Source organism: Anabas testudineus, chromosome 5, assembly GCF_900324465.2.
Source record: "Anabas testudineus chromosome 5, fAnaTes1.2, whole genome shotgun sequence".
NCBI lineage: Eukaryota > Metazoa > Chordata > Actinopteri > Anabantiformes > Anabantidae > Anabas > Anabas testudineus.
The window spans coordinates 16256557-16269624 of NC_046614.1; the positions used below are offsets into that span (position 1 = coordinate 16256557).

Genomic DNA, 13068 nt, shown 5'->3' on the forward strand with positions numbered 1-13068 from the left:
GTAGCATAGCAGCAAGGGAGGGCAGAAGTCAAAAGAAAGCAAGTCTCTCCCTCCTCCAGCAGCAGTGACTGATTTGGCAAAATACAGAGGACCACATCGTTACAATAACTAATGAAAGACCTTTTTTTTTTCTTATCAACATGAAGAGATGCATGTTTCTGGGTATAATATGAATTATTGTTTTTTTATTCCCACTTAGACTTGAGATTGTGATCCTTGAATAATATTTATCTTCATTATGAATGTTTTTTAGCATTGCGCATTGTGTCTTTATAAAGAGTTATAAAACTGTTATTCAACTTTATCATCACGCATTTTAAATTTCAGTGCAGTCTCACAGCACAGCTGCTGTCATTAACTAGTATTTTGCTTAATCTTAAGGAGGCAATGTACAGGTGGTGACAGTAAAAAGACCATTCTTAGTTGTCGTCTAAGAATGAGAGAGCATGCCTGAATAAAGATCACAATCTAAAATTGATTAATCATGTAGCCCTAATGGACAGCACTGTAAATGATGGCTAACTTTAAACTCCAATCTCCTGCATAAATACATGTGTTGTGTGATTGATTGATGACTTGAGTGATTGATTTAATCTCAAACTTTGTACTATAAGACCTTCCTGCAGTGCTTTAGCACTCTGTCCGTCTCTTTTTCTGTTTGTTCATATGTTTACCTGTCTCTCTCTCTGTCTAGCTGTCCTTTCTGTAAAACTGTTGTCAGTTGTAGACCTGGCAATGAGGGGTGCAGGGGAATGCTGATTGTCCTATTTTGCTGCTGAGCTGGAGAAGATAAACAAGGTTGAAAAACCTTAAAGCTGTATAGTTTTGTCAACCCCCTTTCCTTTCCGTTTTGTCTGTCTGGCTCTCGTTTTCTCTTTGTTAGAAATCAAACCAATCGTAACATCCGGTTTAAAAGTTAAGCCATATAGACAAGAAGTGTAATTCACATAGACCTTTTTGTCCTTTTGGAGTATATAAAGTATAAAACCTCTATGGAGTTGAAAATAAAAACAAGCCACAGGGCCAAGTTCAGGTTACTGAGAAACGCAGCAAAAAATAATCACTTTGCTGCTTTGCAGAGAGAGGGGCGGACATGCTAGGACTCATCTTTTTTACAAGATGGGGAAGGGGGGGAGCAAAAGAGGCATATGGAGACATAGAGGTCCACCTCTGTTTGTAATCCAATCTCATCCTGATTCCAAGCTGTTTGAAGTTCTGTCAAGAGAAATAGGCTTTGATCCTGTGGGCTTAATGAACTGAGAGAGCAGAAAGGGGAAAGGACAGAGTGGAGTTGAGTGGAGCTGGTTTAACAAAAAAAAAAGTGTTCTTTTTGTGCTGAACACACAGATAAAGTAACTATGTCTGTACAGTGATTTACTTTAAGTAATAATTTCTCATACATACAGAGTTCCCATCTGTTTTTTTCATTTGACTCTTTTGAGGGTATATTGCACAAAATTGTTTTGGTCCTTATTATTATTACTCCTCTTTCCTTCTGCCCATTTCTGCAATGTATTGTTTCTGCAGCTATAATCAATCCCATTACTATTTAAGAAACAATACAGGCTATGCAATTACCAACTATTAAAACTCCCATCATAATTTCTCTGAACTTTTGTCGACGTCTGAACTGAACATTAAAGTATATTCTGTTCATTACAGGGCTGAATTAGTTTTGGAGTGTGATGTTGTTCACATACTGTCCACATTTAGGTCAACAGTATTTGACTTGACACGGTCAAATATCTTATTTGTTTGCAGGAGAAACACTCACAGATTCATCCCTCATTGAGCACTTCAGTCATGAACCACTGATAAGCTGTTACGTGTCCTGGATCCTGATTGGACAGTGTGGAGTCACAGTCTCCTTTCTTCCTTTATTGCCACCCCTGTGTCCTGCCAAAATAATGATGTCACCCTTGTTGCCATGGTACACAGTGGGACGAGCAGGAACATGTCAGAGAGAGAGAGAGGAGGAGCTGTGTTTGGGAGCCCATGATAAAACTAAGCATACATGGGAAACATTGGTGCAACATTTTATTACATTACAAAGCCTTTTGTGTGTTTCTTTGTGTATTCCACGTGCATGCTGTGATATAATAAGATAATTATTCAACAGATGTTTACTCAAACCTTATAAAGTCATGTGTCCATAACGTCTGAGTAAATAGTTCCTCCTTTGGGAAAAAAAAAAAGCACAGCCCATTGTAGTTTACAGGTATCTTCCTCTTGTGAATAGCTCAGAAAATATTTGCAGTCAACAGTCAAAAAAATAACAGTGTCCAGCAGTGTTTCATTACTACTTGGCTCTTGTATGAGCAATGTACTTTGCAGGCCTATCATAGTGAGAACACAGCAGTACTGTTTGAATGGCGACCTACTGTACTGTGCTCCTACGACAGTAATGCAGAAATAAGAAATATAACCAACGCTGCAGCTTGATGTGACATAAAATGATTTGAAATGAAGCAGGAGCGGTCATATTCTTGCATTACAGGGAATTGTTGTCTCGAGGTAGCAACAATTTTGTTTTTGCTATGGGAGTAGTTATGGAGAAAGTTGTAGGCTAATGGGAGTCTTAGTCTAGGTTTTATGTTTTGTTTGGGAAAAGTCAGACCGATACAGGAGGCCAAAGCAGTGGAAAGTCCCCGTGCTGAGACAGAGCCAGTGGTAGTTTTCCTGATTCTCTTTTGCTCTTACTCCCACTCACTGACAACTCTGTAGGCCTTCTGTACCAGGACAAAACTGGAGGCAAGCAGAGAGAGTCAAGACATACAGAGGGAAACAGTTCACACCACTCACGTATGCAGAACCCATCCACAACTATTTCTTTCAAAACATTCCCAACCAGATACTCCTCCATATATGCCAGAGGTTTTTGCCTCTCTCAATCTCAAGTCTACACCATCCAAAGTTTGAGCTGCAACTCAGCCTTCACACTACAACATTGTTATGAAGTAATTTATGACCAACTTGTTTAAAGTAGCAATAAAATAGTTGCCTTCTACCTTAAAACGCTATAAATAATTTTGACTATTGACTCTAGATTTGTAACTGTTGAAATGATGTTGCCAACAGCAGCACAGCTGCCAGTTTATTCTCAGTCTTGTTTGAAATTGTTCTAAACTATTGTAAAAGAGTTGTTTTATAAACCTAGTTAATGTTCTTTCTATAATAGGCCTCACTGCAGTATTTGTAGCATTCTGCTGATGCAGTTTTCCTGAACTGTCATAACAGACAATGTGGAAAAGAGATTCAACATAATGACGCTCTCTCTCTCTTCTGTTTTTGATTTCCTTAGGTGAAGCAGCTTTGAGGGGGGACCCTAGACTTCAGTCCCTGTCCCTATCCTCATCTTCCTCCTCCTCCTCATCATCCTCTTCGTCGTCATCCTCCTCTTCCTCCTCCTCCATCTCCAATCACAGGACAGGTCCTCCTCCCATAAGCCCCACCAAGAGGAAGCTGAGTGGAGACCAGGGCGACAGCGACATGGATGACAATGAGCATGTGGCAAAGATGAGCCGACTGTTTGCTGCACAGCTGTGAGTGCATGCACTGAGACACACTAAGCCATAGTTGTGTGACTGAATAGGCACTCGCACACATTTTAATAAACTCTATTATGGAGATCTTGACATGGTTATTTTCTTCATGTTCACTTCCTGAGGTGATGGTAAAAAAAATATGAATCTCCAATTTTCTATCACTGCACCCTTTTTTTTTCAGTGAATTAGTTTTCCCTCACATCCAACATAACCTGTGAAAAAGCCAACTTTCTTTTTAAAAGGTACATACATGCACATACAAAACTCACAGAAGTCATTTTTTACTTGTGTACACATTATGTTGGCCATGTGTTTGTGGACTCCTTGCTTAGTGAAGCTGTGCACAGACTGGAGTTCTCAGAAGTCCCAGTTTGGACTCCAGGGTGCTATGCCAGGTTTAGCTGGCCCCACAGTATTCTCCTTATAGCCACAGATCTCTGGAAGCTTGGAAACAGGGACTACACAACAGAAAGATTACTCACATCTCCAACGTTCCCACATTCCCCCTTCCAGTGATTCCAGAGATTGTACTGGAGCGATGATTGGTAGTGAAGGACTGCTGGGGCCGGGTATATTGAACTCAGAGCCCTCTCTCTCTCTCTCTCTCTCTCTCTCTCTCTCTCTCTCTCTCTGCGTTTGACTGAGTCAGTCATGCGACTCGAGCCATTGCTCTGCAGTTTTTATATGCATGCTAGCTTCTAGCAATGCAGCTTGTCACTAAAAACTCAAATAATTCCCAGACTTAATGGTTTTGGTTAGTTTTTGTGACAATCACCTGCTTGTCATCCACATGGATGACAAGCCATGTCTTGTTTTCTGTTCTGTTCTGTGAAATAATTAACATAATAATCCAGTCTAGTGTGTTATTTTGTTTTTCATTCTGAGATTTTTCATCTACCATGTGCATGCACTGATAAGCTGTGTACGTTTTTTTTATTATTATTGTTTTAAGTTGGTGAGACAAAGTACATACTACGTATTTACTGTCATATAAACTTTCACTTAGTGTTGCAAATCTTTGTTCTACGTTTGTGTAGTTAGAACTAGGCTTTATAAAAATAAAACCAATGCCACCTATAAAAAGTCAATTTTATGACCTTGTAAACTGCTCAGTGAGCCATGATTATTTCCTAGAAAAAACCTGTGATAAGCCATAATCCCTTTATTTAATTTTTATTTTAATTATAACCTTGAAGTCATTTGACTCCCAGTGCTGTAGGTTAATCTCTATCCATGAAAAGTCGATTGCTAGTTGTCTTGCTGAAACTTGAAACCAAATTCAGGGCTTTCTGGCTTGCAATCCTTCATCAAGATAATTTTTTTTATCTGGAAGCTCATTTGCCTGAGGGCCATCCTAAAAGTGTATTATTTTTAGACACTTAATTTCAGGTTGCTCTGAGGGCATTCTTTCCCCTGGCAAGGGTACCTGCTAAGTGACTTGTTTATACGTACCTCAGTTTCTGAAGTTTTCTTCCTTGTTTGAACTGCTGTGCCTGTCCAGAGAACCATGATTATGCTGAAGTGGAGAATGTTGGGTTGTCTTTACAGGAAAAGTTAGGCTCAAAATAGCAAGTAAAGACACCCTCTATAGACACTGAAGGGCACAGTCCACTCGTCTTTATTCTGTGTACAAGAAATTGATGCACATTTTCTCTGTTTTGCTAGAATGGACATTTTGCTCTACCAGTTTCTAATGTGTGTTTTTGCTGAATTGTTAGTTCTTGGCTTTCTTTTGTCTGTGAGTTCAGTGTGTTTTTGGTGAGTGTTGCCAGACGGACACCTGACACCCCACCCCAGACTCGGGGAGGGGCTATGAAGGTGGAAGCTCAGGTTTCCTTTGTTGTCCAATCACAACAAGCTGAATTTAGGGGGAGGCACAGTCTATGAGATGGAAAAGAAAACTTTGAACCAACCCAGTGTTTTAGGTGGGAGAGCACTAATACACATGATAAATGAATGGATTTGGATTTTTCTCAACAGCCCATGTATTTAAGATTGTGGTTTAGCATACTTTTCTCATCATTCATAATGTTTTAAGAGTATCTCTTGATTTTTGTATTTATTTTTTGCTCTGAAGTCTGTAAGTAATGCAGTACAGAAATGTTTATGGCATGATAAATTCTGCATATAAACATCTAATTAAAATAATTTGCGGTCATACATGTAGTGGCAGGCTGATATGTGTTCGGATGTGTATATCTGCACTTGGATGCATATGTGTCTGTCTATGCATGCTTGAGTGCTTGCTGTGTTTGTGTTTGTGTGTGTGTGCGCGCGCGCGTGTGTGTGTGGTGTACTTTGTCATTTTCTCTGAGGACTAGGAGGAGTCTTGAACAAAGAAGCCTTATCCTGTCCACTGGAGCCTGTGGGCTGGAAGCCTGCTGCAGCCTGCTTGCCTGCCCGCCACTCTGCCGTTGTACGCCCACCAGTGTAAAAGTCCTCTTGCTCAGCTGTTTCATTCCTCCATAAAAATAAGAGCCTGTCACAGAACAAGGCTTTGTATAGGCTTTTATTTGTTGAACATAGCTACAAGAAAGAAGAAAGTATTTTAACAGTAGCCAGGTTACAAGTGATTCAGTGGGCACTCATTTTGTTGATTTTTGGCAGATATAAAGCTTGAGAGTTTCTTGTCCTACATTACAACTACTGTGTGTGTTAGTTGATAACTACTTAGGAGCAATGGCATAAAAGATTTTTAGTAATGATGTCTGGTAGTCATTGCTTTCAGTGAATGTTCCTTTTTTATGTTCTTGCTCTTGGTCATGCTTGATGATCAGGTGGATTTTTTTTTTTTTAGCTCATCATTTTCATTACTCAAAATATCGGACATGAACAGTGAGTTCTGGCATTAAGGTTCATGCTTGTTACAGTAGTACATACTAAAATATTTCCAATCTATTCATAGGAGGAAAAAGTAAAATCTAAGGGGATCTGCATGCTTCTTGCAGAAGCCAGCACAAATCCCTCACCTGCCCTGTAAACCTCTGCAATTACATAAATATGACTGGTGTGCGCCTCTTAAATGTGAAACTTTATGGTACGCAGACTTGCCAACCCATGCAGATACTTGTTGATGATTGGCTTATAGTTCTGAGTGAACCCAACAGAACCACTTCGCACTTAGCACAGAACTGTCTCATTCGGCTTCTGCAGCTCTCTTCTTCAAAAGCTAACTTCATGTGTCCTTCTGTAGACCGGGTCACAGCACCCACTACAGTGTCGGAGAGTAACAGCTTTGAAGAGAGTCGGGCTTGCATGAGTATTTACATGTTGGTTGATGTGGATAGTGTGAACACATCCTAGGAAGAGCTCATGCATAGTCCTCTGCAGGAAGCATGTTGGACCCTTCAGTCAGTTTGCTGCAGTGAATACTGTAGCATACAGAAACTGCAGCTGCCTTCTACTGGGAACTCGATCAGTAGGTTGTTCTCATGGACATTTCTCTAGAGGCCAAATGGGGAGAAAATAAGTGAGTGTGTTTGTGTGTCTGTGTGTGTATATCTGTGGAACAGAAAGAGAGAGACTGTGGTCAAGGCTGGTGAAGTCATTGTTACCCTCTTGTTTTACATGGGACTATTTATGTTGTGTGCGAACATGTGAGAAGAGGAGGGCGACCATGTGGGTGTTTGTTTTTTCCTCTTCTTCACTGTGCCTGTTTGGTTTTCTTTGCCTTTTTGTTGTGGTTGTTCCTATATCCGATCTGTCCTACCATTGATAACAAAAGGGTTTTCTTTAGTTCCTTTTCTCTTGTCCTCAGTTCAGTTAGTCTGTAATTTACATCTGATAAGGAGCATTTTCTCTGAGCTGTTGACTGTTCTATTTTAAAGCACATATTACAAGCTTCTGTTCATTTCCACTACTACAGCCTGGACTGAGCAGAGCAAACTCTGTTAAGATGTTTGTATTCCTTATATACATAGCCCGGGTAAGCCCCGTGGCTCAGTTTGTGAGTGTGTGTGTGTGTATCCATTTTGTGGTTTTCTGTAGACCTCTCAGAGCTTGGGCTTGGTTGTAACCTGTGGTTGAGCCTTCATCCTCCTCCTCCTCCTCTGCTTTTTTTTTTTTTTTTTGTCCTCTCCTCTCTACGCCCTGATTCTTCCCAGATGTTTCCTGTGTGTATCTCTCCCTCTCTTTTCAGCCTTCTTTATTTATTTCCTAAAGGAGTAGGATATGAACCTCTGCTCAACCAAAGATTTGTAGTGAGGTTTTCTCTGAAGACTCTAGAGCACAATTGTGAGAAAAAGTCTTGAAGTTTAATAGCTTCTGCATCTTTGCCTCAAAGTAAAATATAACTAACTCACCAAGTTGGCATCTCCTATAGAGCTACACTTGGCACACTTTTGATAACTAAACTATACTTTTAATATCTTCACTTCATAAGTTTATATTTGTTTTATTGAATTTTCCATTGAGGCAATTAGGCAAGTTAGCTCATACAAAGCTGCTTGTTATTCCAGCAGGAACAAATTGCAAGATTTCAAATTTTACAAGAATACATGCTTACAGTTTTTTAAACTCAATTCTTCTATTAAGTTATTTAAATGCAATCATGATCTTAAACCTGAGGTTAACTTGAAGATTGGGTGTCTTGTGAATGGTTACTTAAAAGACTGTACTTAATGACAGATTAGAGTAGTGCACTATTGTTGAAGATATACGACTACATCATTTATGTATTAAGGGTTAGACTCTCAAGGTTTTAACTTCAGGGATCTTTCAGTGATTGCCTACCACAGTGACCACCACTAATGCCAGGCTGCACATAACCCAGACATGAGTAAAATAGAATCAAATAGATATCTGCTCTGCATATCATTGTGTGTCAAACTGTCTTTTCTGATGTCATATGGTTTCCATTTTCAAAACGAGTTGGTTATAAAGAATTACCCTTCTCTACTATTCAACTGCATATAGCATAGAGTGACCCCACAGTGCACAACAAGGATGTTTTAGTGTTGGAAATTGTTAGAGCGCACAATAAAATCCATCAAGAAACGATCCCAGATCTGTCTCTAGCTTTCGTTGAGGTGGTAAAAAACACTATAATATTGTTAATTAGTGTTTCCAACTAATAGGAAACAAATATTTCATAATTAACATTATCCTTTTAAATAACTAATTAATTATTATCAGATTGTTGACTAAGTGTTAACTGAGAGATTCTGACTACCCTTCACAAGTCATTTGCACTCAGCTGCTATCTAATTAGCAAGTTAAAACATGACACCATCATGTAGGAAATGGAAGCGCACACTAATGTCTTAGACTTTAGAACATCAAGAAGACAGTTCAATCATGTTATGAATGTTAAGAAATGCTTCTGCAAAATGTTTTCCTTTAGAAAACTATCTTTGCTAAGTGTCAGTGGGTGCAAGATGTATTCACTCTGTTGTGCGTTCTGTGTATTGCTTTAGCTGTTCAGACTGATTGAACAGTTTGTTTTGTATTGTATTTAACAGTATTCAGCCAGTTGGCCAGATCAAGGATTGGTATAACCATCATTTTAGCAATAGTAAATAACAGTTTTGGCTATAAATGAAAACAAGCATGTCAACAAAAGTCATTACAACTGCATGCCCAACCTCTTCCTTTGTCTTTTTCTACAATCTTCCCTCTTCCTGCTTCATTTGCTATTTTAATTTTAATTTTTTTCATACTGGTACCAATTGTATGTCTCAAGTTGAGCCAATAGGTCTTTACTTTTCAAAGGCTCTCCCCCTTTTTCTCCCTTCTTCTCGTGCCCCAGACCTGGCAACCTTGTCTTTTCACTTCTAGCCATTTACCACCCCCATGCCCATGTGGAGCCCTTGCCATCCGCCCTTTCCATCCTCTCCCTCTTTCCCCAGCTGCAACCCTGACGATAATTGAGAGGTGAGTAAGAGAGACAAAGACACCGGGTGGTTTTGAATGCCTGATCCCTGGCATGAAATGTGGTCCTGGGTTCGATGGGCAATCAGGCGAGGGGAAGGTTGGGGTGGTGGATTGGACAGCTATGCCATTCATTGGTCGGATTTGTTGATCTCATTCACTGGCTCCTGTGACGGCCTCTCTTGTGTGAGGATGTGGGCATGCCTGCTCTTTGGCAGTGATTAAGTTTGGAACAACTTCCCCAACCTAACTCAAGACCCAGCTGCCGGTTGGGGATGAGAGAGAGAGCTTTATTATCTGTTTGCCTCTTAGCTAATCGAGGTTTGTTTATATTTGAAGATAACAGATTTATACAGGAGGACTTTGGTTTGTAGCATTTCAATTAAAGTTCCCATTTTACTTATTCACTTGAACACACTTTTGTGATTATTATAATTTGATTGATTTTTTTGTGATTAACTCTATAAAGCATTTAATTTTTTAAATAATAAGGAAACTGAAATTAGATTAAACTACGGGAAAACATACAGGCTTGTTGGTCAGCTGGCAGACAGGGTTTAAATAAGCGCAGCCAAGTCTCTCCCTCTTTAACCCTCAGGAAGTTTGCTGCCTAGTAGGAGAAAGAAAGACAAAGAGAGGGGGGTCTCTGTTAATGTAAGCTCTCGGCACAAACGAAGGAAACTACTGACCTCAGTCTTTCTTATAGTAGAGGTCTGGACCATTCACATGCAGCTCCCCCCTCTCCACCTCTCCTCAGCTTTTCCTCTCTCCCTCTCTGTATTCTGTGGAGACTATTTATTTGTGGAGAACAGTGCTGTGGGTTCCAGATGCTTGACCCTGCAGTCAGGTTGCCTGGTCACATGGATCTACAACTGTTTGTCTGAACTTGTTGTTTTGCATCTAAACAAACCCTAAAGACCTGCAGCCGCTTTTTTGCTCTTTAGTCTGCTGTGTATTCTAATTCAGGCTTTTTCAAATGCCTCCACACAGTATCTGGTGAAGAATCAGGGATCTTGTGTTTTATTATGCTGACAATTGTATGAGTGCAGGAAATGTAATTACTTTTCCCAAGTGATGCCTCATTGTTTTTGTAAAATCTACATGTAAGTGTAGGCAGGCGGAAGCCAGTGTAAATGTGTTGATTTGTGAATGGACATGTGTATGCAAGTGGATGCATAGACTTGGAGAAAAAAAGAAGAGATGGCAAGAGGCGAGTACAGTAAATCTTGGTCCCTGTAACTGGGCCTCAAATGGTAGGAGGGGAGTGGAGCTCCAGGAAGGGTGAATTACACAATCGAACACAGACCACAAGTGACGCACTGAGCAAAATAATTACTACCTGTTAAACTGCAAGCGTGCACAGTGTAAGGAACAACCAGTTCAATGCATATCAAACATATTAAAGACATTCTCATCACACTCAATCTGGGTTGTGTTAAACTGATGTTACTTTAATCCTTTATCATTTTTGTAGTGATTAAAATATGAGGCCACCCTTTCGAGAAAGCAGGATTTCTTTGTAGTAGGAAGTGATTCTCTTCTATATGGGAAGTGTGGGGCCAGTCTAGCTTCTTTCACCTTTAGTTTTCAGCTTAAGGTTGTGATTGTTGATGGTATGTTATAGAATAGAATTCAAGGGAAAGAATAAAGAAAACACAGATGTTGACAACAACTTTGGCAGATTTTAGCCAACCTCGACAGTGAGATGTAGTCATAGTGATAAGACAACCCCTCAGCTCACATCTATGCCTCATTTGCACTGAAAGGTTTTTTAGATTTGCATCTGACAGCAGGCTACAGGCTCATTGGCGCGATAAAGATGATTTGCTAAACTGAGGAAACCACTTGAGTCTATCCATGTTGTCCAAAGTTAGAAGATTTTTCCTTCAAGCAAAGAGCTATGTATGTGTCTGTCATCATGTGCTTTCATAAAAGAAACTCTCTAGAAATAAAGTACTCTAGTGTGTGTGTGTGTGTGTGTGTGTGTGTGTGTGTGTGTGTGTGTGTGTGTGTGTGTGTGTGTGTGTGTGTGTGTGTGTGTGTGTGTGCGCGCGCGCGCTGTTGGTCCTGTAGTGTTTGACAGAGCTACATATACAGTAGTCCTTTTGTTTGTCCCTCATCTTCTTCTCTCTCTGAAGCCATTTTTACCTCCCTGTTTTTACTTGCTATACATATTATAATATACTGCAAACTAAATAAGGTATCATAGTCTACATAATGATATCTACCTAGCCCCTAATATAATACATAATAATCTAATGTCCTTTGTGGAAATTAATGTGCCTCTCCATCTCTACCCCTCTTTCCTATTTCCCAGGAAACCTAATGGAGACTATCGCAACTCTCCCATCTCTAAGGACCGAAGCCGGAGCCCGATTGAACGTGTGGTGGTTGCCAGTGGTCTGGGAGTCCACAGCAACCACCTTTACAGTCATGCCCACCACCACCACCACATGGCCAGCTTAGCCGTTATGGATCAGCCACTGGCACTCACTAAAAGCAGCATGGATTCTGCACGTAGCAGCACAGCAGCCATGACCACAGTGCCGCACACAGTCAGTGCTGTGGAACGCCAGCAGGTAACATATACTCTTTTTTGCCACTTTTGTGGTTTGGCCAATAGAAAGCGTGGCCCGGGGCTTTATGCGACCCTTGGAGATTATGTCCCAGCGCCTCAGACCTTCAGGAGTCTCAGAAAACCTCAGACTATCAGGGGTTCCCAGATGTGGCCTGAGGCTTTCTGAGCCCCCTGGCTATCCTAAGCCCTACGGCAGTGGGCCTGCTGGCTTGGGACATAATCCAGCCATGGGTAAAACCTCACAACTGGTAGGTCTCCCACATGATGACTAATACAGTATGCTTTCATCAGCCTAGTTCTTTGGTTGGTCAACAGTAGAAATTTCCCATTTTAACCAAAAACCTGGTGGTCACTGAATCATTCTCTCCCACTAAAGCTTTCTGGTCTTCTCTTAGGTTACTGTAAATTGAATAATTCTTTAAGCATTTTAATTATGTTATCTTTCGATTTACTGTCACTATTGTTGATCATCATAGGAGTAAAATTTGTAGAATTTGTTGATAGTTGGATGTACTGTTAACATTACATTTTTACCTTTGTGTTTCAGAATCGTCCTTCAGTGATTACATGCGCCCCAGCCAACAACCGCAATTGCAACCTGTCTCACTGTCCAGTCTCCCACAATGGCTGCTCAAGCCTCACTAACAACTACAAGAGAATCAACAGTAAGTGAAAATGCACTCACACAGACAGACACCTGACATGATCTTACATTTTTTTCAGAGCTCTAGTTTCCGTAACAGGTGACTATAACATTAACTTAACACTCAGTGTCAATATATTGGGTGCATTGCATCTAAAAGTGGATATCATTTTAGAAACCAACTTATTTTCTATCCAGTGCATTGTGGGATGATCTACAAGAACAGATCCTCCAGGATAAACGCAGCATTCACACTGGTTTATATGAGTGGTGCTTAAAAAAAACTTTTTTTTCTGTTTATAGTACATCTTGTTGTGATATATATTCAGGTTACTGCCTTTACTATCTCATCTGTTTTATTTCTACTCAAAAAGTCAGCCAAACACATCTGTTTTAGACCCACAGTCATGTTTTCTGTGGGTTGATAACTTTGC

At 40.2% G+C, this 13068-nt stretch overlaps 1 protein-coding gene across 2 annotated transcripts in view; it reads left to right on the forward strand.

Annotated features, from left to right (window-relative positions):
* The window catches only part of vgll4b (vestigial-like family member 4b), a 34522-nt gene that overhangs the window by 16304 nt on the left and 5150 nt on the right, over window positions 1-13068 (forward strand). For both annotated transcript variants that reach the window (XM_026348643.1, XM_026348642.1), the window contains 3 exons: window positions 3302-3542; window positions 11731-11992; window positions 12539-12656. In XM_026348643.1, coding sequence (XP_026204428.1) covers window positions 3302-3542; window positions 11731-11992; window positions 12539-12656 — 621 coding nt within the window. The remainder of the gene's footprint in view (window positions 1-3301; window positions 3543-11730; window positions 11993-12538; window positions 12657-13068) is intronic.